This window comes from Sarcophilus harrisii, chromosome 2, assembly GCF_902635505.1.
Source record: "Sarcophilus harrisii chromosome 2, mSarHar1.11, whole genome shotgun sequence".
NCBI classification, from domain to species: Eukaryota; Metazoa; Chordata; class Mammalia; order Dasyuromorphia; family Dasyuridae; genus Sarcophilus; species Sarcophilus harrisii.
In genome coordinates, this window is record NC_045427.1 from 24,023,463 (window position 1) to 24,049,214 (window position 25,752).

Consider the following 25,752-nt stretch of genomic DNA (forward strand, 5'->3'; position numbering starts at 1 on the left):
TTTTTTTAATTGGGAAGGATCAATTTAAAAATTATTAGTATTTTGTGGAAGCCCAAGAAAAGTGCAGAGCTAATCAGATAGCATCGAGGTGCATGCAAAAAAAAAATTCAAGTTATGATTCCTAACAATAAAATCCTTGAGTTATAAAAGATGTGGGTGATTTGATTTCCAGGCCACTTTTGATGAGTATTAAAAGTTTGGATGAGTATTAAAATTTTTACATAGGAGAGTCTATGTAAAATTAGCAAGAGGCATACATCTTAGTTTTCAGGGGGAAGAAAACAATGACTTCTACAAACTAAAATCAGTGAGCTTAAATTCTATTCCTGATAAAATTCAAGTGGGTGGTTTGTATACACAAGAGAGAAACAGGGCTCACACAAAAAAAATAAGTATAACTTTTTCAAGAATCGCTCATGCTAGACTCATCTAATTTCCTTTTTTTTGACAAACTAGACAATTAAATTAAAGAAAAGCTTCAGATTATAAGGTTTAGGTTTCTGCAAAGTATTTGGAAAATTCTTATGTTGTGCATTTAGCTAAAGTGGAGATTTATGGGTTGTATGATAGTGCAGTCAGGTGGTTTTGGAGTACATTGACTAATAGGACACAGAGTAGTCATTAATAAGTCAATGCCAACTTGGAGAGAGTTTTTTAAATGATGGCTCTTCAAGAAGTTTTTCTGTAATTTAACTGATGGCATAGAGAATGTGCTGTTGAAATCTCTTCAATCAATAGACATTTTTAAAAATCAGGTACCTACTGTAGACTGGGCACTGGAGAAACAAATGTAGAAATGAAGCAGTTCCTAATCTCAAGGTATTTCTATTATTTCTTGACGTTAAATTGGGACTAGAAATCAAACTGTATGAGGATTACTTGAAGGAACTGAAGATATTTAGTCTACAAAGGACAATATTTATAAGAAATATGATGACCTTCAGAGTTATCAAATTAAAGAGATTAGATATATTCTGACTCCAACACAGTTTTTTTTTCCATAAGACAGAAAATGATCAATTAATGGAAAGCTCAAAACAAACAAACAGGCTTTGGTTTAATGTATTCAAGATCTTCCTTAAAAATTAGGACTATCTTTGAAACATTAAATGGAATGCTTCAGGAAATTATAATTACCCCCTCCCCCAACCTTACTTCATGAGACAGAGAGATAAAGACAAAAAAAAAAAAAAAAAAAAAAAAAAAAAAAAAAAGACTGACACACAGAGAAAGACACACAGAGAGACAGACAGAGGGACAGAGAGATAGAGATAGACACACAAAAAGACACACACAGAGACAGAGACAGAAAGATATGTACAGAGACAGAGAGTATATCTGTATGTTAGGCTATTAGTGGGAGTTGGTTTATTGCTTTTCTGTGGAAGGTTTTATTTGAATATCTTCTAAATTGATCTGATGCATGGGACTGCTGCTAGCTTAAATATATATTTCCAAGTTACCTGCCTTCCCTTTAAAGTTTATCTGGTCCTTTAGGACCAGATAAATCTTGACAATGTGCCTTTTTGACAGTACAGTAATGAATGTTTAAGTTTCGCATGGGCTGTAAAACTTGAGGTTGTTTGTGTTGAGCATAAAGACTGAGCCAATCTGCAAGTCTAATGTGGCCATTGTAGATGGCAGCTTCCTTTTGAATCCAACAGTGTAATATATTTCATATACATCGACACATTTCCTGGATCTAAAATAGCATCATCATGAGGATGAGTGTTTTCTTTTAAGCACACACTAAAATTGTTTCATTGCTTCCAGATGCACTGCAAAATGTCAAAACTTTTCCTTAGGAATATACAATAAAATGAGCCATGTGATGATAAAAAAATTGCATTTGAAACCTATAAATTATCCAACAAAAGATATTAATTTACTTTCATTTTTTTTAAAGCGGTAGCTTATTTGGGATTGATGTATATTCAATCTTTATATCATTTGAAGCTTTTTCACCCTTAACTAACAAGAAAATGTGAATAAATAGATTTGTCTAGTTAATTTCTTTTGTATAGAATACAGTCTTGATAAAGTCAGTACCTTGTATTTCATCTGCTTCTTTCTCCATCACTTTGTTTACTCCACTGTTCACAATGGCATCATTAATTTTTCCCTATCACCATCACCATGCCAATCTACAAAAAAGTAAAATTCATTAGTCAAAATGGAGTGTGTGTGTGTGTGTGTGTGTGTGTGTGTGAGAGAGAGAGAGAGAGAGAGAGAGAGAGAGAGAAAGAGAGAGAGAGAGAAAGAGAGAGAGAGAGAAAGAGAGAGACAGAGAGAGAGAGAGAGAAAGAGAGAGAGAGATGAGAGAGAAGAGAGGCAACAGAGAAAAGGAGAGGAGAAAAAAGAGAAAAAGAGAGAGAAAGAAAGAAAGAAGGAAGGAAGAAAGGAAGAAGTCGATAGAGATGCTGAGACAGAAAGAGATTTAAGAATGACAGGATGACAAAGAAAGGCACAGACACTGAGAGAGGTAAAGACAGAGATAAAGGCAATAACAGAAAATGAGTACTCATCCACATTGATGGAAAAATAATCTTAATGCACTATCTGTTTCTATTGCATCAGTAACATCATAATGTAATGAGAAAACTCTGGAGTTGACATCAGCAACATTTAGTTCAACTCTTGGCCCTATAATTTATTACATTGTGAACTGGAATAGGAAGGTTCCTTCATTTCTCTTTATGTGGATCCCAATATTCTTGTTTAAATGGGATGATTCAATGACACATTAAATACCCAGATAAAGAAGGCACATAGTAACGAAGAGCACAAGCAATAATGTAGTAAGATTTATTTCTCAATTCCTGAGAAACTTCTAGAATATCAAAGTTCTAGATCAGCAAAGAGATGGTTGATGAATGTGAAAAAAGAAGAAATGATTGCCAAATTACAACAGAGCATCACCAAGACCAGATCATGGCAGACTAAGTTCCTTTTTTATTTTGACATGATTACTAACCTAGGAATGAAGGGATACCTTAGGGGTTAGTTGATCAAAATTTTAACTAAGATTTTGTTCAGATATCTCATACTGTTCTGTTACAGAAGATGGAGAGACGTTTACTAGAAATATTATGATGAGCTCAATAGAATTGGTTGCCTAAAGGCCATATTTTGAATTAGAAAAATACAAATTAACATTTTAGTTAATATGATTACTAACCTAGAAATGAAGGGATCCCTGAGGGGTTAGTTGACCAAAATTTTAACTAGAATTTTGTTCAAATATCTCATACTGTTCTGTTACAGAAGATGGAAAGATGTTTATTAGAAATATTGTGATGAGCTCAATAGAATTGGTTGCCTGAAGCCCATATTTTGAATTAGAAAAACACAAATTAACATTTTGGTTAACATAAAGTTGACAAATTTTAGTTCTTTCATGTGTATTATGTTTATTTATTGATCTATCATTTACTATACATCCTTGTAGTAGACAGTAAGACAACAGGATCTTATCATCCCTAATTTGACAATGGCCTTCAGGCTGTTAATTACACAGTCACAGTGATGGGAGGTCTCCAGCAGAGTGCCCTAAGGAGCTATACTTGACAATGTGCTTTTTTATCAATCACATGAATAATGGCATGAATGAAATGTTCATCAAATCTGTACAATCTTGACAGACTAAAGCATTGGGCTGAATCTGTTACTTCGGTACTAAAAGAGAGCTCTACTAGAACAAGACAGAAGAGGCATAGCTGTATAGCAGGTGTTCTGAAAATTGTTGTGTATTTGTTTTTGTTGTAATAGGTGGCAATCTTATTATGAATCAGTGGTTTGATGCAGTAGCCAAAAAGCTAAAGAAAACTTGGAGTATATTGATAATTATAACTTCCAGTAATAGGGAAGGGATAGTCTACCCTATTCAATCCTCACAGGTCCTGTTTTTGTTTAGTTCTTGATACCACAGTTTAAAAAGAACTTTATTTTTTCTCAATAGTATTTTATTTTACAATATATGTAAAGATAGTTTTCAACATTCATTTTTGTAAGATTTTTTGTTTCATTTTTTTTTTCCTTCTCTCCTTCTCCTCCCGCAAGAGAGCAAGCAATCTGATATAGGTTATACACGTATAATCCTTTTAATCATATTTCCATATTTGTTATATTGTGCTAGAAAAATCAGACCAAAAGGGAAAAAACACAAGAAAGAAAAAGTAAACAAATGAACAAAAAGTTGAAAATAGTATGCTTCGATTCACATTCAGTTCCATAGTTCTCTCTCTAGATGTGATTGGCATTTTCCATCCCAAGTCTATTAGAATTGTCTTGGATCAATGTATTGCTGAGAAGAGCTAAATCTAATTTAACATTACATAATTTTGCTATTACTGTGTATAATGTTCTCCTGGTTCTACTCACTTTACCCAGCATCAGTTCATATAAGTCATGATTCCCAGAGGAAAATAAGCAAAATGTTGAGGACTTTGGGTTTATGTCATAAAATATTGTCTATTAAAAAAAAGTGTTTTAACCTAGAGAAGAAAAAAAAATCTGTAGACATGTTAACTGTCTTCCATTATTAGAGAAGCTGTCAAGTGGATAAAGGATTAGAATTTTTTGTTCCCAGAGAGTCAATGGTTGGTCCCATGAGTAAAGGGTAGAAGTTACAAAAAGACTGAGTTAAACTTGATGTCAGTTATCATTTTCTAATATTTCAAGCTGTCCTAGAGGGCAGTGAGCTGTCTCAAGAGGCAATGAGTTCCTTCCCTGTAGTCTACAAGCATTGATTTGATAACCACTTATAAGATACATTGTAGATAATTCCTTTTGCATATGGCTTGGACTTAGATGGCTCCTGACATCCGATACCTTATTCAAATATTATGGTTCTATGGCTCTCTCTTCTAGGAGTTTTTTTTAGTTATGTAATCAGACAAGTAGTACCTTTGATGAATGAATTCAGTCTAAGAAATCCCTAACCAGTGGTTAATGGGAACTATAAACAGAATTTGTTTAGGTATATATAGAATGAGAATTAGGTCTTTAAAGAGATCTTATAAAGGTTGAGGTTCCAGGAAGATCATAAACATTGTCCTATTAGAAACGATATATTCTTTATTGATCTTTGGAATAATAATTGTTATTACTGTTGTTATCATGAGCATCACAATTTTAGGATATGTCAGCATTTTCAGGTCTGGATGAATCCTTGTTTTCTCTTTTGTTTTGCAGGTGAAACCATGAGAATTGCTTCTTCAGAATTTGCTGATGACCCATGTTCATCGGTGAAACGCGGCACCATGGTGCGAGCTGCCCGTGCTTTGCTCTCAGCCGTTACTCGCTTGCTCATTTTAGCTGACATGGCCGATGTCATGAGACTTTTATCTCACTTGAAAATCGTGCGTATGACTTTGGAAAATCTCTCTTGTGTGGGGAACAGTTTTAAGCCATATAAGGGCAATTAAACATACAATGACTGCCTCCAGGGATGCACCTGGTTATCATATGATTTGTCCCATTGGTTTTGTAATTTCCCCAAACATGGCATTATTAACTTTTCAGCTTTTTGTTTGTTTGTTAAATACACGATAACAAAAGAAAACCACTTTCATTCTCAAGGAAACACAGCTCAGTCTTCCCTTTGGCATCCAGGATTGCACCTACACATTTTTCACTTACATTTAACAGAGAAGAAGAGGGACCGGAGTCTTCATGCATTTCATTCCTAAATTCAGACTCAAAATTAGCTCCTTGAACTGGTACTAGCCCAATCATGTTGTAGCTAGGCTCAGTATTGATTAGAATTAAGTATTATGGGTCAAGATTGAGGTAGGACAGGCAGAAATGAGAGAAGCCAGTCCCTTTTTTTCTGTAGGCAAACTTATAAATTGAAAAATTTCCTAGGACTGGAGTTCTTCCTGAAGATAGTTTGCCTCAATTATTCTTCAATTTCCCAGCCCACATTTTAGGGACACTTTCAAAAAGTCCTGAAAGCAGAGATTTCAGATCATAGGCATCCCAATTTACAGCTCAAGGACCCAGATTGAAATCTATGTTCTGAAACTTTCAACAAATCCTTTGAAACGGCTTTTTTTTGTTCTTACTGGAAAATCAGAGGGTTATTAGAGAGAAAGGCAGATTGACATAATGGGGAGAGATACCATCAGAGTTAGAAAGATATGGGGTCACATCTCACCGTGATTATGAATGAGTTGTCATCTAATAGTATTCCAGGCAACTCTTGAGTACCAAGTTGGAGAAGACTTGCTTCTCTTCACATCATAGTGAATCTTCAATGAGAAGCTGCACTTTGACCATCAGTTTGAGTTAGTGCTGGCAGAAAAGAGAACTTCCTTTAACCTAAGTATTTTTAGACTCAGTGATGAAGGGGTATGTTTTCATGGGCCATCTCTGAGTTCTGTGGGGATGGGAGATTTACATGATGAGTTATAGATCACATTTAGATAGGTCTTTAAGGCTTGAAAAGCATGTCATGTGTTTTTTGTCCATTGGAGCCTACCAATGATGCTCAGAGGCACTTAGATTTTGTATCGCTAAAGGGTATTGGGAGATGGCCTAGGGTTGCCCCACTAGTCAGAGTAGGAATAAACATAGTTTCTCTAGTGAGAACCAAATCTGGGTCTTCTTGATTCCAACTCATCTGCCTTCCAATCAATGCAAAAGAGTTTGTGATCCATCATATTACTAGATTAGAGCGACAGAATACCATCGTGGATAGATTGCCATTGTGGGTAGAACACCAGCTTTTTGAGGCAGGAAAAGCTGAATTTAAATCTTGCTTTCTGACATATTTTAGTTCCCTAGATTTAGGTGATTCTTCTCACTGTCCAGCCTGCTCCTCTTTTTCCAATTTAACGAGATAAATGAAATGATCTGCCTTGATGCAGGGAGTTTCCACTCAGGAGTTCTTGGAACACATCAAAGTATAGTTGCAGATATTGAAAACAAAACATCACCAACTTTATCATGGATTTGTTATTTCTTTCCTTTTGGAGCTTCCCCCCCGCCCCCGCCCAGGAACATATAGCTGACTAAAGTCTTCATCGGTCAAGAAAGTCAAGCAGGATTCTAGGTCCTCTGATGGCAGAAATGATCTTTATTGTGGGCTCAGAGAATCAGAATGCAGTGAGGAAGGTGGTCACTCCCTAATGGCCCTCCACTTCACCAGAGTTCAGTGCCCTTGTTTTGGGGGAGCCAGACTTCTAACACCATTCTCTTTGTTTGCCCACTTAACCCTGACATGGACAATGTAAGTAAGGGTTATTCTCCTACTCCCCTCCTGGTCTCCTCACCTGTGCTCATTGCTCCTTTCTCCCTTTACCCATCAGTGGGGAGGATGGGCAGGCATTTGCAATTGGATATTAATGATATTAATGGAATTACTTCTGTCTGACTCAGCTAAGATTGGAAGCTTCTTGTCAGTGGGTTTGTGTGTGTGTGTGTGTGTGTGTGTGTGTTAGATCAGTCATGGGGTGAAGAAGGAAGCTGAATAAAAGTCCATTGTCTCTTGTGCTCCCTGCCCCAATACGGAGGCTGCCCTTTAACTTATCCCTAGAACGCTGAGCATAGAGATTACTACATCACTCAGCTTCTGGACTTGGGACCAATCAGAACAGTCCTGTCTGGGGTACGTTGAGTCAATTGTATTATCTTCCCAATTGCAAAAGCTCGGGAGAGCGGAGGGTACTTATTGCAAATGTACAGAAAGGCCAGCTCCGCCATCCCTAAGCAGCTCTGTCAGGCTGTCAAGTCTGTAATCAAGTAGCAGCATGGGTTAGCCAGTACCTTCCTGAGGTCGGATGCTGAGCCGGAGTAACGGAGCTGTGGTAGAGGGGAGCCATCTAGTGACCGATGTCCGGAACTACATGTGGCTGTAGAGATCCACGTTGGAACTTTGGGAAAAGAAATAGTGTAATGACATTGCACTTGCCTATGGGATATACATACATACATACTTACAGACATATATACATATATATATATATATATATATATATATATACACAAACATACACACATATATGTATATATGTGTGTGTATATAATACACACACACATATACACAAACACACATAGACACACACATCATTTCTCTTTTGGAGAATTGGAGGGATCCATCCTAAACAAAACAAATATATTATATGAACATAATTTCTTACTATGTTTTCATTTCCTCTTTTCCTATTACCCTTTTCTCTATATATCTTATATTTTTATTTCACTTTTCCCACCTTATTCTTTGTTTATATTTGATTTATCTTGGATGGAGGAAAAAAATTCACATTTTTTTTGGATAGAAATCAGTGTATCATCTTATTTGAGTTTTTTCCTAAATTAAGAACCAAACATTTTAGTTACATACTTTATTGCTAACTGTAAAAGAGGTTAAACATTTATAATTATATGAAGAATACAGCTGAAAATAAAAAATGATCAATTTTATTGTGATGATAATTTTTCCATAAATATAACTCTATGCATCTTTTTAAAAATCAGTTGACTATATGTAGACAAAGCAAAATGTTTCCTGTATTCTATAAAATGTCATGAACTCATCATCATTTTACCAAATGAGACATTCCTGCCTTTAAGATTCTGTATAGTTGGGCTAATAAATGTCTATGCCAGAAGACTTGGGTTCAAATTACAGCTTTTCTGCTGAATGCAGAATTTTCTGCAAATCATTTTGAGGACTTTGTTCCCTAAATTGTCCACCCATTTATCCATCCCATTTATCCATCCTTTCATTTATTCGTAAATGAGAGAGTTGGACTAGATCTGACCTTCAAAGTTCCTTCCAGCTGAAAAACCAAGAAAACTATGTATTATTTCCTCCATGTAACTAGTGTACAAAATCATAGTCTCTCAAAGGCCACCTAGAACACATTTAAACATTTCCAACAAGCATGAATGTAGTCTTTTAATTAAAATATACGGTAAAGTAGGACCTAATGAAGCGGCCCATCCCATTTTTGTCAAATTATAATTGGTATTTTTTTTTTTTTTTTACAAAATCTGCCTTGCAGCAACATCCCCTTGCTACTAATTATGCCCTTTGTAGACAAGTGAAACAAATCTTCTTCTTTTATGTAAGCCTTCAAATCCCTCACCATGTGTCAGTGATTGTCATTTCTCCCCTAATTCTCTCAAACTAGGCACTCTGAGTTTCTTTAATAGGTCCTGATGTAGCTCTTCACCATACTGATCTTTCTTCCCTAGATACTTCAACTTATGAATGCCCTTCCTAAAAGTTAGTGCTCAATATCAAGTAAAGCACTCCCCTTCTGTCCTGATGATGACAGAGGGAATGAATTATTCCTCTCCCTGGGGCGCTAGTTGGTGCTAGATTTGGACTTTGGAAGACCTGAGTCAAATTGTATCCTCAGATATTTACAGGCTGGGTGATATTGGGCACGTCATTTAACTTTTCTTTGCCTCAGTTTCCCCATCTGTATAATGTAGATAATAATAGCACCTATCTTACAAGATTGTTGTGAGATTCAAGTGCTTCATCCAGTGCCTAGCACATAGTAAGTCCTATATAAGTGCTAGTTGGTTATTATTATTATTAAATGCCTAAAATTAAATTCATGTTTTAAACTCTTCTCTCTCATGGTTGGTTCATAATACATTTTCTACAATTTTAAGATTTTTGTTTCCAAAAAAATTGAATAATGTATATTGCCTATATAAATTCCCTTGTCTTATACTGATGAACTTTTAAGCCCAATTATATGTAATTTTAGTCTTGTGTCTTTTATTCCAAGGTTCTAAATAATTTTGGATTCTAACTTTAGCATCCAATATGGTTGGCTCTTGACACTTCAATTCCCAATATAATACCATCTGGAATTTTGATAAGTGTGACATTTATGCTTTCAAGACATTAATAAAAATGTTAAACTTTCCTTTGAGGGGGAAATTCTTGAGACACTCTAATAAATCCCAGCATCTAAGCCAAAGTCTATTTATATATTTCACAGCCAATCACTGATAGTAGCTAGTGGTCTCAAAATGTAGCATTGCTAATGGCTTTTTCTTAAAAACAAACAAACAAACAAACAAAAAAAACCCCACATTTCCTAATTTAATCAACCCATACATGTGTTTTTTTTTTTAGGATTTGTAAAGGATCATCAAAATGTCACATGTTATTCACTTGTTCTTGAGTATATTCCTGAGCTTTTTTCAAATTCCATTTGAAAGATATCATTTTGTGCTATGAGCTTTATATTCCTTAGCCCCCAAAAGTGGGTTTTCAAACTACTTTTTGTCAATAACTGTCCAAATCCCATGATTTTTTTTAGGGGGAGATGTCATATGAGTTAATAAATTTGAGGGATGGATTTAATGAGCGTTGAAGGGATTTTTTTTTTTAAATAGCTTTTTCTTTACAAGTTATATGTATGGGTAATTTTACAGCATTGACAATTGCCAAACCTTTTGTTCCAATTTTCCCCCTCCTTCCCCCCATCCCCTCCCCCAGATGGCAGGTTGACCAATACATGTTAAATATGTTAAAGTATAAATTAAATACAAAATAACTATATATATCCAAACCGTTAAGGGATTTGTTTTTTTATTTTTTGTCCTATGTAGAAAACCCATAGAGGATGCTAAACAATAAATGTTACTCACAAAGAAGAATCAGTTTTACAAGGCAAATACCAAATAGTGCCCTCCAGTAAAATACTACAGTAGCGATTTACATGTCAAATACTTTCCCAGATGTAGAATTGTAATCATCTTGTATTGTCAAATTTCCAGTGTGATCATTTACATGTTGGCCACCTGATGTGTATCACAGTCAGTTGACTTTCTAAAGCCGTTTTGTTGATGTCTCATACTTCAGACACTATGAGCAATTCTGCATTTCAATTAGTAGCCCGGACCCCAGATCTTTTTACATTCTGATGGCTCTGAATTAATGTAATCAGATTAAATTGTTAATTTTAGTCATATTGGTACCTATGAATTCCATAGTAAATATGCATATGATTTATCCTATAAATGATGCTGTTCTCATTTCATTTGGTCCAAAACATGTTTTAAGCATTGACATGTAAAGTCTGTGCTAGACTGGGTTAAGTGTTCAGAAATTAGCTCAAGAACCCTACTCTTTTTTTTAGAGGTTCCCTTCACACTCTCCCAAGTAAAAAACAGGGACATTTTGCTGAACAGGTAAGGAATAGTAATAACTACTGCACCTAGAGATCTTTGATTTTCCCTGAGTGTTTTCTACATAACAACCCATTGAAGTAGAGAATGCAAATGCTTCATGTCTGTTTTGCAAAATAACAATAGAACAGGGATATCACATTTGCTTAGAACTGCATAATGAGATCTTTAAAGTGACTCTGAAAAGTGATTGGGTATTATCATTGTTTTTCTCCTGATTCAGGCTTTTAAAATCCTCTGCAGTCTTGCTTCCATACTATCTTACTGATCTAACTCAGACTGCAAATATTTTTGTCCCTTATACTCTTGTCCCCAATTTATCTTTCTAATCTGTTTCATGTTATTTCCCCTCATCTAGTTTCCATTTAACTGGATAAGATTGCTGTTTGGTTTCTATTCCCATCCTGCTCTGTTCCTTCTCACATCATCCCCCTTTATTTGAAGTGAATTCCTTTCCATCCTCATAGTGGACTCCCAAAATCCTTTGCTTCCTTTATGACCTGACTCAGATAGCATGTCTTCCATGAAGCCTTCTCACCCTAAGCAAACATGGCCTCTACCTCTTTATCTCACGTATTTACAAAAGGTCTTTACCTTTCACTTATTCCAGACATCACAATTATTGGCCTATCTTTGACCCTCATTAAATTTTCATAGAATTATAAGATCATAAGGAAAAGACCTTAGAAGGATACCACTGAGCCAGAAAGTAATTAAGGGACAAGAACAGGGTCATGTAGCCACTAAGTGTCGGAGGGGAGTACAGGGATTCAGGCTTTCTAATTCTATATCTTGTGCCCTACCACATGTTCTGTGCTAGAAACTGCTTCAGGGAAGAGCCTGGGCTGAATACAGCTTTTTCTTCTCAGATGCTTGCATGGTGTTTAATAAGTGAAATGCTGAAAGAATTAATGAATGAGTGAATAAATGAATAAACAAATGATAAGGAAGCTAAGATGGAGAGAGACAAAGAGATGATATGTTTAGTATTTCCCTATTTCATGACTCTTCTTGTCAAATCCCAAGCCCAATACAGCTGTCAGACATTACATTATACTTTTGTCACCTTTCTAAGTTCCAATAATCTCCCTTGTTTGTTTTTTTTTTTCCTCTGAGGCAAGTGGGGTTAAGTGCCCAGGGTCACAGAGCCAGGAAATGTTAAGTGTCTGAGGCCAGATTTGAACTCAGGTCCTCCTGACTTCAGGGCTGGTGTTCTAACCACTCTTCCATGCTCTTTTAGTGGTACACATTAATGATATGTGATGGGAGATTCCTGTGAATGTTGGCCAGCAGACTGCCAACACTGAGTGATGTGAAATGCCATAATATTTACCACGATCCCATTTCTCACACGTTTTTGGAAGGCTGTTTCATAAGGCTGGTGGTGTTTGTTCGATGCTCCATATGCTGAAGGAAACATCTCTGCAGCTCTTTTTTCACACTGCTTGTCGATCTCAAAAGGATCTTCCTGAGGCTCTAAGGGACTAGACATCTGTGACAATAGCAGTGCCGATTTCCACAGAAGCTAAAGTGCCATCGGCAATACTGCATCCTCCATGCTTCTGTGCGTTAGAAATGGAATTATTGCTGCTGGATGGGCTTCTTTGGAGAAGACTGAGGGGTGCTCACCTTTTGTAGGGATCCCAACCTTGTCTTCAAGGTCATATGTTAAATCAAACTTAAAAACTGCCCAGGTAATTAATGGGACCCAAGCCAGACTTTTATTCACATCATCCTTTTTCTTTTTTTCTTTTTTTTTTTTTTTTTGGTCTTATTGGTCTTATTTGGCCCTATTTTAACCCAATGTTTGATCTTATTGGTAGGTGTAATAGGACATGATGTATTCTTTAAGAAATGTCCATTTAGTAACTCAGTTTATGGCAAGGAAATCAGTGTTTCACACAATTGACAAAATCATTAAGTCCTGGCTAACCTCATGGCCAAACTCCTATTCAACCTTCCCCCAAATTCTCTGACCAAGTAATTACTATGAATGAGTTCACTAATAATTATAACTTAACATTTATATAGCACTTTGAGGACAGCAAAGAACTTTACACATATTATCCAATTTGATACTCCCAACAATTCAGAGAAGTAGATATTATTATTATCTTCATCCTATAAATGGGGAAAGTGAGGTGCAGGGACATTAAATGAATAACTAGCAAATATCTGAGGCTGGTTTTGAAGTCAAACTTATCTTGATTCCATGTCCAAAGATCTATCTACGAAATCACCTAGCTGCCTTTCTAGGTTTCCATTGCTGTTTGTCAGTATACCCCTGAAACGCTAATAAATTTAGCCAACCTCATCATAAACTCAAAGGATTTTTCTGGAACTGAACTATCCTCAAGTATTTGGCTAGTTCACATTTCAGAGAGTTTAAGTCATCCTCATCATCATTTTCATCTTCCTCCTCCTCTTCATCATCTTTTATTCATTATTATTATTATTATTCCTATGAAACACAAACTAATCAAATCTGTATTGAAGTTCCTGAAATATACGACAAGTTTATGATGAGGTCAGTTAAAGCTATTAGGAATATATTGACAAACAGCACTGAAACCTAGGGAGGCAACTAGGAAATGTAATAATAATAATTTATCATCATCATCATCATTATTATTGGATTTAAAGTTAGTATTTTACATAAATATTTTCTTATTACATAGATTATCTTATTATAAAAAATAATATATTTATTATTATCAAAATATAAGAATTATATTTATCATCATAATTATTATTTGCTTTAAGGTTTGTAAAGTTTTATATGCATTATCATGTTTTACATGCATTATCTTTTTGGATGTACATTTTCACCAACTTTCATATGTGATTACATAATGAAATCTGAAATGCTTCAGAGGCATTCTTTTTTTTTTTCTTTAACAAGGGGAAAGATATTTGTAATAGAGAAAGATACAGGGGGAAAAAAGAATGTGAACAGCATCTGTAGTGTATAGTAGATAGAGTGCCAGACCTGAGTCAGGAGGATTTGAGTTCAAATCTGGCCTCAGACACTTAACACTTCCTACCTGTGTGACCCTGGGCAAGTCACTTAACCCCAATTGCTTCAAAACAAGAAATCGAAACAAAATAAAAAAGAATGTGAAGTTATATGTCTTATGAGAAGTAGCTTGGTTTAAGGGGAAAATAAATTGGGCTCATTTCCCAAACCCTTCATATTCTGCTTGTTTCACTTTTGGAAATAACATATTCAAATCACAAAATTTTAGATGAGAATGGGTTTTAATGGCCATGTACAGCAACTGACTCCTAAGAATCAGTACTCACATCAACATTACCTTCACAGGAAATCATCAAATTGGTACTTAACAAACTCCAGTGAAAAACAAACTATTACCTCCTTTTTAAGTTGGCCATCCCATTTTCTGATAGCTGTAATTTATTTTTTTTTGGGGGGGAGGGAGGGAATTGAGGCAATTAGGTCAAGTGACTTGTCCAGGATCACACAACCTCTATGTCAAATGTCTGAGACTTGATTTGAACTCAAGTCCTTCTGACTCCAGAGTTGATGCTCTATCTACTGCATGACCTACCCGTCTAATTGGTTTTATTCCCCTCCCCAACATTCAGCTGCTGTGCTTCATGTAGTTTTTCCCTCTTAAGCTTTTGTAAACCAGCAGAACAAGTTTATTCTTCCTCTTCCACATTGCAGTCTTTCAAGTACTTGAACATAGCTGTAATCCCCCAAGTCTTCTCCTCTCCACACTAACCCTTTCCCAAACCTTGGATTCATCTGCATTCGAAAGGGAGATAAATTCTTTATAATGTGGTTGCCTACATTTGGACACACTTGACTTTATCAATAACTTTCCTAAATAGGGTTCCCAGAATTGAATGCAATAGATGTGGCCTAATTAGGACAAAGTACAGGAGGACTATCAGTTCCTTTTTCCTGGCATCTCATTATCTCTTAATGGAGGATAAATTTCCAAGACATGTTTCTTGTTTGTTGGATGCCATATTGAGCTTGTGGTTCAATAAAACTCTGACAAATAGATACCTAACTGTATTATTAAACCGAAGTAGAAGAGTTTACCTTTACCTCTATTGCCTGTCCTTAATTTTCAGTCTGAAGGCACTGGATTGAACTTGTACAATGCACACAAGCTCAGTCGAAAAGTTCCAACTTCTTGGGAGAAGAAGCAGACCCTGAAATTATCCATTTTTCTAGCTTATAATTAGCTTTGTACCAGATCTATTGTCTAAGATCCTGGTCTTTTCTTTGTACATTGTTCATCATGATTTCCAAAGTTTCATATCAGGTCTTTAATCTGAGATCAAGCTTTTCTTGTTAAAGCTATAGTAACTCCAAGGTTGCATTAAGCTTTGAAAAATTTTTATAGTTCCAAATATGCTCTAAGATGAGAAATTTAAGTCACTTGTTCAAGGTCACATAGGGAATAAATGTTTGAGACAGCATGTGACTCATAATTTAGTATACCACCCACAAATCACCATATGAAGGCATCCTTGGCTGGGAGTATACAAATGGCTTTTTAACCAATGTCAGATAATCTCAGAGAATAAAAGAGATGGCAAAGAACTGGAGATTGATAAATATCTCATTTGAAAACAAAAATGAAGATGGTAGAGTCCATAAAATAAAATTCACTAAAATTGACTTTTACTCCACGGACTACGCTGCAATTAATTTTTAAAGTTCTACTTTTCCTAGTTCTTACAAAATTGAAAGGTGATCGATGAAAGCCCACATGGCTTCTTCCAGAACATATCAATCTAGACACCTGATATCTTTTTCTTGACTTAGTATTTTGACTGATAGAAATTCAGTAAAGCATGAAGAGTGTGGAGAGGGAGGCTACATGATAATATAATTACATAAACTCAAAGGCAAATATGCCAAAAAAGTATGAATTTGGAAAGTGGCTTTTTATTGGAATATTCTTGTTCTGTGATGTCCAATATTTTTATGACTAACTTGCAGAAAGTCATGTAGAAGGTTTTCATATCTGTAGAGAGAAGCAATCTGTATATGTGTGAGGTTGGAGGGAATAAGGAGAACAGGAAGAGAGAATAATTCATATGGTTAAGAAATCCAGTATTTAAAACAACAGACTCTAATGAAATTAAATGTATAGGAAAAAACTTCTTAGATTAAAAAAATTAACTTTACAAGTCCAAAATGGAAGAAATAAGGAGAAAAACAAACATAACACATGATAAAGTTCTGAGCGTCTTATCTCCCATTTATATCATACTTTCAGATTTGGAAAAGGCTTTACCCATGTTGTCTCACTTGATCCTTCCCATCACTCTGTGAGATAGGAACTATGATTATTCCCATTTTACAGAGAAACCCAAAACTGAAATAGGTTAGATGACTTGTCCAGGATCACTCAGCTAATATAATTAATAAGTACATAAAGCAGGATTCTAGATCTTGTCTTCCTGCACTTCCAAGTCCAGAACTCTGGCTAATATACCACCCAGTTACCTCAGCAGCATTCAACACACAAATATCCCCAACAGAACAGAAGAGTGACCATACTATCCACTTTTGAGTAATATGACAACAGTGCATTTTGTGCAACCTTATTATTAAGAAATAATAGCTCTCTCTCTCTCCAAAAAAAATCTCTACAGAGCTGTCTTTTTTCAATATTCCTAAAAAGTCTCTGAAATTCCTGTAACAAAGGAGGATTATGGGTATTATGGCAAAGTACTCAATTGTATCTTAGGTAACTCAGTCTAACAGATTCTAGCTATGGGACTTTGGGGAGGAAGTCCTGCATCCTCTTAGTTCTCAGTTTTCTTTTGTAGCAAAGGATTGGACTAGACTAGGGGTTCCCTCCAGGCCTGAGATTTCCAAGATTATATTTTAAATAAATAGAAAATCATTCTAAATATTCTTTTCAAAAAGGGGTTGAATAAACCAAACAAAATGCAAAGCTAGCATCTGGTTTCTTTAGTGAAAACTAATGAGAACAGTAAGTTATGAGCATCACAATGAAACAAAGTCCTGAAATTGGTTCTCATTAACAAGCGGTAGAACACGTTGTTATATAAAAATAGGCATTATTATGGGCCTTTGAGAAATAATTATTTTTGTTTTCCTTGAAGCCAATTGTTATTTCCCAAAGAGAGAATTAATACTGAAATAACCATCATGAGCCTATTAACAGTACAAGACTCCCTCTCACTAGTATTGACCCTATAGAAAACTATGTATTGTCTTCATGAATTGGGTAGAAATAGATATTGCTGCTTTCTTCTATTTTCTTTTTAAGGTTATAAAATCCCTTTTCAGTTTAGGAAATGGCTTTAATAAACTCTACAGGGGCATCGTAGCATAGAATGCATGGGAGGCAACTCTGAGCAGGAAGAGAACTGTTTACTGATGTCATCTCAATCTCCTTAGGCTTGCCTTTTAGGATGAATGAACCCAGATGAGGGTCCTGTGTTTTGTTGTGTTCCCTTGTCACTATCAAGGGCAGTTGACTAGGCACTTATTTCCTTTTAGTTCTTGTAGTAATTGAGGAGAGAGAAAAACTATAATTCAAAAAAGAAGGAAGAGCAGTGATCTGGATCTCAGTGAAAAACAGGTACTAGAATTTTGAATGGGTGATAGATCCGGATTGAACCTCAAAAGAAAACAGGATGATGAGTGATGGCAAGAGAATCCCAAGGAGCAGAGATTATGCCAAATATACCCCATTCTTTGCCAGCAAGAAGGGGAGCGTGAGAACAAATACTAAAAAGGGTAGCCAGGGAGACAAAGTCATCAGGAAAGAATTAGATCTCGGTAAGAATCATAAAATGAAAAAAAGGAAAAAGGAAAAGTTTTAACACGAAAGCAGAATTTTTTGCTTATAGAACAAATAGTACAGCTAACACAGTGGAAAAGGTACGAAGTTTTAGGGCATGAAATTGGAAGCATCGAGTTGAGGAGGTTAGGAGCAAGTAGGAGCAAAGTAGGAGCAAGTCTTTCATCCTCTGCCAGAGGGAGATCAGAGATGCCATTCCTTATCTGCCCTTTTTCTTCCAGAGAGGGATCAGAGACACTGTTCTAGTCCCCATCTATCATAAGCTGGTCTTCTGAGCTGAACGTTGTCCAATTGCAAGGGAACCTTTCCTATATAGATAGGACAGAGAGACACCATTACTTCCTGCTTCCTCCACCTGGCTCTTGATCTGGCCAGCCTAAAGAAAAGGAGAGAAATAAATGTCAACTATTTCCCACCACTAGCCTGAGCTTCCTAATACCTAGAGATGATACCATCCTAAATCAAATCCCCAGAGATGTTCAAGCCCCTCGTGAACTCATTTGGCAATCAATAACAAGTTCCTACCAGTCACTCCATCCTAGTGATCTTGAATCTCTCAATGCTTTTTACAAATGATTTTCTTGATCCCCACTGATTACTTTGATTCCTAACCTCCTCAACTCGGTGCTTCCAATATCATGCCCTAAAACTACGCACCTTTTCCACTGCGTTATCTGTACTATTTGTTCTATAAGCAAAAAACCCTGCTTTCCTGTTAAAACTTTTCCTTTTTCATTTTTTTCATTTTGTGAGTCTTACTGAGATCTGATTCTTTCCTGATGACTTTGTCTCCCTGGCTACCCTTTTTAGCATTTGTTCTCACTTTCCCATTCTTGCTGGCAAAGAATGGGGTATATTTGGAGTAATCTCTGCTCCTTGGGAGTCTCTTGCCATCATTCATCATCCTGTTTTCTTTTGAGGTTCAATCTGGATCTATCACCCATTCAAAATTCTAATACCTGTTTTTCACTGGCATCCAGATCACTCTTCTTCCTTCTTTTTTGAACTATAGTTTTTCTCTCCTCCTCAATTACTCCCCACATATTACAGTTATTTCCATATATATTTGATAGTGCCTAGCACATAGTGTGCTCTTGAATATTTTTACTGACTATAAGAATGTAAGCAATAGGGGCAGCTAGGTAGAGCAGTGGATAGAGCACCAGCTCTGAAGTCAGGAGGACCTGAGTTCAAATGTGACCTCAGACACTTAACACTTCCTAGCTGTGTGATTCTGGGCAAATCACTTAACCCCAATTGCCTCAGCAAAAAGAAAAAAAAAAAGAATATAAGAATAATTTTTATGAAATTGCTCTAAAGGAAGATAAAGCAAAATAAATCCTGAAAAACCATAAAATTAATGATTCTAAAGGCCCATGGAAATCCATTCTAAATCTAGTCTTGAATATTATTTTTACATATAATTGGAACAATATTATTAAATTAAAAAATAAATCTACTCATCATAGATTGGTTTGGCTGATATAGTTTCTTGCCTTGCCCTTATTTTTCCTTCAAGCAGTTATGCTTTTACCAACATCCAGTTTAATTCAGATTCTTCCCACTGGTTTACCATCTTTTCTCAATATCAATATCTAGCTTCGTTTCTGTGCATGTAGGTATTATTTTTCACCCCAATTAGTTTCTTTAAATCTGCCTTCCTCCAGTGATCTCTCTCTTCCAGATTAAAGCCCAGATTATTACGGGATTCAATGAAACACTCTTTAATCTACATCCTCAATGACCATGTGATTTTTCTCTTTCCCATGCTAATTCATTTTTACATATGTCTATTCTGCTATGCTTCAAATAGAATACTAGCTCTGGAAGAGCAAACTCTGACGTTTATTTATTTACATTTGTTGTTGGCATACAGCTTGGTGATAAATGTTTTTGTTGAGCTGAAATGCACTGAGCCTGTGATATATTTGAGAGCAAATGTATTTAGCAATATGTGACATTCTGTAGATCTTTCTCCATTTAAATGCCCAGCACCATTCCCTTCCGTAACCTCTCTGTGTTTATTGATCCATCATAATGCCTCAAGAATATGACTTTTCAGAATCTTTATAAGATCAAAAATGCTGTTGAAATAGAATCATAACTTTCATTTGTATTAAGAGAAGGGATGAAGTATGCATCAATTATTCAAATTTATGTCAAATGACAAATTAAAAAAAGATTTCCTTCCCTTCCCTCAAAGGGATTATATTCTACTGAAAGATACAATATAATCACCTACATTGCCTTTACAATACCAAACAAAATCATCTATCAAAAAACAATTATTTAACTGCTTTTCTAAATGTGTAGATTAATTATAGTCAATGTTATTTTAATGACCATTGTAGAAGACTTAGGTTGAATATTTGTCTTTTACTAACTCCCCTAATTAAATATAAAAATTATAGAGAAGTTCAATGAGTACAATTAAAATGGAAATATGTTTAGTCTAAGGCTTTTTGAAAAGAACATACTGCAATAAATAACTTAGTTGATAATAAAATTTTCTTCCCACAATGAATCAGTCTTTTTACAATGAACTAAGAAATGAAATTGAACTGCATTAGTAGATAAAAGATTTAATGATAATAATCATTCTCTTTTCAACACTGTACTTTCCCATTATACAACATAAATGTATGATATTAGCAAGTCATATTACTGCTTTTTGAGATATCGAACAAATTTTAATGCTTTGTATTTAAATAACTGAAATAATTGTACTGCCCTCTGTCTGTTTGGCCTACTTTAGTGTGACAAGTTCAGATTGAGACACTTCATGCAATCAGTTAGATATAAGTTGAATATTAATAAGAAACAAACATATAGAGTAAAATCTAGGTGAAATTCAGACATATTCATAGCTTATTTTCTATCTCCACCTCTTATACATTTTTAAATTTCTCCTTCCCTTTGAGTATCTTCCCCAAGACTATCCAGAAGTTCTTGCTGCACAGGAATCTGATATCCTGTCTTAGTTTACTGTTTCCTGAACTGATTTCCATTCAGACTTCCCTTCTCTTTCATCAGAATGTAAATGGCCAATATCTTACTACTTCAAGAGCTCCATAAAATGCAGTGTGTGTATCTGTGTTTGTGTGTACCTGTATGTGCCCAGGTATTTATGCAGATAACTATAGGTATTTATGTAATGTAGATAGAGGTATGAATTCATTTGTTTATGAGATTCTAGGAAGAGTAGTTGGAAATTTTCTTCTGTCTTAACTTACCTTCTATTGAAATCTCTCTGCAAGCCTGTAATTATTCAAATGAAGGAGCCTAACCACGGGGATGCTGGAACAACTTGCTCTCCAGAAAAAATAAACATATTACAAGAGGCACTTTTAAATTTACTTTGCATTATTAACATTTTCTACATCTCTTTTTAAAGTACAGACAATCAACAAAACAATAAATCAAGTCCCAATTTGTATTCTCCACTGAGAACCGAGAACCCGTTGCTCTCTGGAAAATTTAACAATGCTTTGCAATCCGATTTCAAAACACTCTTGCCTAATTTTTTTTTGATGAGACAATTAGGTTTAAGTGACAAATCCAGAGTCACATAATAAATGTCAAGTAATTGAGGCCAGATCTGAACTCAGGTTCTTCTCACTCCGGGGCTGGTGCTCTATGCACTGTGGCACCTAACTGCTCCATATTCTTATCTTTTTGTGCTAAAAGTAACCAATAGGCCAATTCATTGTAAAATGATTGCATAGTAATAACAATTAAAATGTCTAAATTTCTTCACAATAAAAAATTCACCACAACCTTGTGAGAAACATTGATGTATTATGTCTTAAATGATTGTACATGAACAACCGATGTCAGATTTCTTGCTGTCTTGGGGAAAGGGAAAGGAAGTGAGACAGGGAGAAAAATTTGGAATTTAAAATCGTATAAAAATTAATGTTCAAAGTTATCTTTACTTGTAATTGGAAAAATAAAATACCATAGAGGAATGTTAATATACATATCACACTGTTAAATTTATACATTTAAAAAGTGAAGAGGGCTTAAGTGATTTTCCCAGAGATTTATAAGTAATAAATTCCACACCAATGAATTGACCTGAGTATTCCATATCCTGATTCTATTCAAGGAAGTAATTCACTTATTGATGTCAGGCTGCTAGTTCAAGAATAAATTTCTAATATTTGGGGCATTATTTCTCTCCTGAATAATATTGACTAATCTCTCATCTGCAAATAGTTTTAGAATCAAATTACAGAAGAACTTAAATGCTAGCAGTTAAGAAGCCATTTCAGTATTCCTGAGGAGAGGTGATACTTAACTTGTGCCACTTTCATGGCCATGAGCACAGAGTGGCAGGACCATTCCAAGAGGTATAGACACTATAAGAGTAGGTCAAATTTAGGAGGTGTTAGGATGAGAAGCAAGGATGAAGGAGAGTAATTATTATGATACTAAGCATATACTAAATATTGGTTGAATGCAAGTAATGATTATTTTTTCTTTTAAATTCCATTGATATTTTTAAAAAGTTCAGAAAAGAGGTATACATACACATTTTGAACATTTACATGAATGTAGAAATTAATATTTAAACTTTTATAATAGCAAAGTTTTAAATAATGTTATCCTATCTTAGACATCTTTCGGCTTTAAAGCTTTTGTCTTCTTTTCATTTTAGGTTGAGGAAGCTCTGGAAGCTGTGAAAAATGCTACAAATGAGCAAGACCTTGCAAATCGCTTTAAGGAGTTTGGAAAAGAGATGGTGAAATTGAACTATGTAGCTGCCAGAAGACAGCAGGTGAGGAGGCATGTTGGAATTACAGAAGAATGACTAGAATACATGTAATCGTATAGGTTATTTTGTCTTTGGCATATTATTTAAGATTTACCAAGTTGTATTTTTGAATTGTTGACGATATCTTATGTCAGTTTCAGAAGCAATTTTTATTTTTGAGATCATAGTTTCAATACTGATGCAGTATAGTTTCAAAAAAAAATTGTTATATTATGATCCAATTGAAAATTATCTCTCTTTAGTTAATTCCATGTTCCATTAAAATGTAGAATGACTACTCCTAATTTAGATGATTAACTTTATGTAGATATTTGATATACTAATTTTGATTAATATATAAGTAAATGAAAATTCATGTTATCCCATTATATTTAGCCAACTCTAGACCATACTTAAATTATATCCTGCCATCTACTAGAACACCATGGAATGTGGTTTACCTTGATGCTACAGATTTCATTTTGTATATATTTATTTATTTACTATTTTCCCCAATTACATTTGAAACAATTTTTTTACATTTGTTTTTAAAATTTTGAGTTCTAGGTTCTTTCCCTTATCCCCATCCACAATTAAGAAACCACATGTGAAGGTATGTAATTTCCATAAAGGCCATGTTGTGAAAGAAAACAAAGCTCTTTCTTCCACCCTAATGAAAATAAAAAAACCTCAAGAGAAAGAGAGAATGCTTCAGTTTGCATTCAGAAACAATCGGATCCTTTTCTGGGTATGGACAGGATTTTTCATTGGAAGTCATTCAGAATAGTCATGGATCATTGTACTGCTGAAAATAGCCAAGTCATTTATATCTGGTCATCCCAGAACATTGCTATTACTTTGTATACAGTGCATTTCACTTTGCTTGAGTTCATGGAGGACTTTCCAAGATTTTTTTTTTTTTTTCTCAGACCATCCTGCTCCTCATTTTCCATAGAACAATAATATTTCATCATAAACACATACCACGTTTTATTGAGCCACTCCCCAGTTGATGGGCTTCTCTTCAATTTCCAAATTTTTTGCCTTGAAAAGAAAGCTGCTATGAATTTTTTTTTACATAGATCATTTTCCTTTTTAAAAAATTGTTTTGGTATTAATACCTAAGTGGTCTTGTTAGGTCAAAGGATATGCATGGTTTTATAGCCCTTTGGGCATAAATCATACCTGTTGATCATTTATCAATTGGTGGAATGACTCATTTTTTAATTATTAATTTGACTCAGTTATCTCCATGTTTGAGAGACAAGGCCTTATCAGAGAAACTTGAGGCCTCAGATTTCAAGCCCTTTCTCCACACCTTTCACAATTCTTAGCTTTGCTCTAAAAACAATAAATGAATACTACAGATATTGCTGAAAGGATGAACACAAATCTTTGCCTTGTGAATCCACTTAAATTCCCTGTGATTATCTAGACCAAAACTTCTTAAACTGTGGGTCACAACCCTATATGGGATGGCATAACTGAATGTGGGGATTGCAAAATTGTAATTTATTATCAGTAAATGTTTGATTTGTATAGCTAATTTTATACCTATATACCTGGGGCACAAATATTTCTCAGGCAACAAAAGTGGGTCGCAAGTAGAAAAAGTTTAAGAAGTCCTGCTTAATGAATGCCTCTTAGTAAGTTGTGGGCACTGGATATTGTAAATATTAGTCTGAGGATATTTTTCTTAAATATACTCATGATTTGAAAGCTAATAATGGAGGTTAATGTTAGTAACTCTTTCATTATCTTGTTTCATATATTTTTATATGATACATACTCAGTAAATGTTTTGTTAATGTCAAAGATCTTCAGGCAGAGGCTGGATTATCACTTTTTGGCTTCATTGTAATGTGGATTCTTTCACAGAGATGGTTTAGATTAGATAGACTTTGAGAGTACCAAGTTTAACATTCTTTGATTCTGTGCAATTGTCTATTCCAGGGCCCTCAATTTTCCAAATGAGGACCTGAATTTCCCAAGATTTCTTATAATAAAGATTTTCTTCTCCCCTTCCCCATTAATGTCATCATTGGAAAAAATTCAAATATATTAGTTTGATGATGGTAGTGGATATATACATACATACACACACACACACACACACACACACACACACACATATATATATATATATATATATATATATATATACTCCAAATGCATACCTAATAGCCCTTTGTGAATCACAAGTAGAAAAGATAAAGTGAATCATTTTTATATGAGATTATAAGAATTGCCAGGCTGGCTGGCTCAGAAACTATAATGGATTCAGCTTAGTTTCCTTTCTCAAATAAATAAAAAAGCAATATCTTGTGGAAGAGTACAGAGGATTGACCGCTTCAATAGCATACTCGGAGGCTAAGAACATCCTTAAATGGGATGCTTTCAAAAGGAACCATTCATACGCATATATGTGCACACCCACTTCTCTGACTCACCTCCCTTACTCAGGCCACTGGAAATAAAAATATAGTTGTGATAGTGATGGCAGTGATGAGATTGGCCAGGATCTCCTTTCCTATCCCTTTCTTAGCCACTTGTATGGTAAATATGTGACCGTCCCTAGCTCTCCATCCATCCATTTCTCAGGCTCAAATATACAGTTTGAGTTTGCATTTATTGCTGGATAGCATCCATTTGGACTTGGTGATCAAAGGCAGGCAAGCAGATGCTTGATCATTTGATAATCATCTATTGTCACAGCCAGAAGCCCCTTGCACTGTCAGCAAATCCAGTGTGCATTTATCAGACTAAAGTTTGATGCCTAGAAATAATTTCAGCAGGTCCTACTTCTGTCACTCACCAGATGAGGGTATGCCAGTAGAAAAAGCTTTAGCATAAGACAGCTTCCTGAAAGTTATATGATAGTTAATAGAAAGACCAGAGAATTGTTAGTTTGCAAAAGATAAAACGTGGGAGAAGGGCAGCCTTAAAGTGTGTGAAGGACTTTTTTGATTGATGGTGGTGGTAATAGCATTCATATTGCCCTTTAAGTTTTTCAAA

At 35.1% G+C, this 25,752-nt stretch overlaps 1 protein-coding gene across 2 annotated transcripts in view; it reads left to right on the plus strand.

The window, feature by feature from the left end:
* CTNNA2 (catenin alpha 2) overlaps nt 1-25,752 on the plus strand; it is a 1,447,481-nt gene that overhangs the window by 453,699 nt on the left and 968,030 nt on the right. For both annotated transcript variants that reach the window (XM_031957116.1, XM_031957117.1), the window contains exons 4-5: nt 5,194-5,360; nt 22,642-22,761. In XM_031957116.1, the coding sequence (XP_031812976.1) occupies nt 5,194-5,360; nt 22,642-22,761 (287 nt within the window). The remainder of the gene's footprint in view (nt 1-5,193; nt 5,361-22,641; nt 22,762-25,752) is intronic.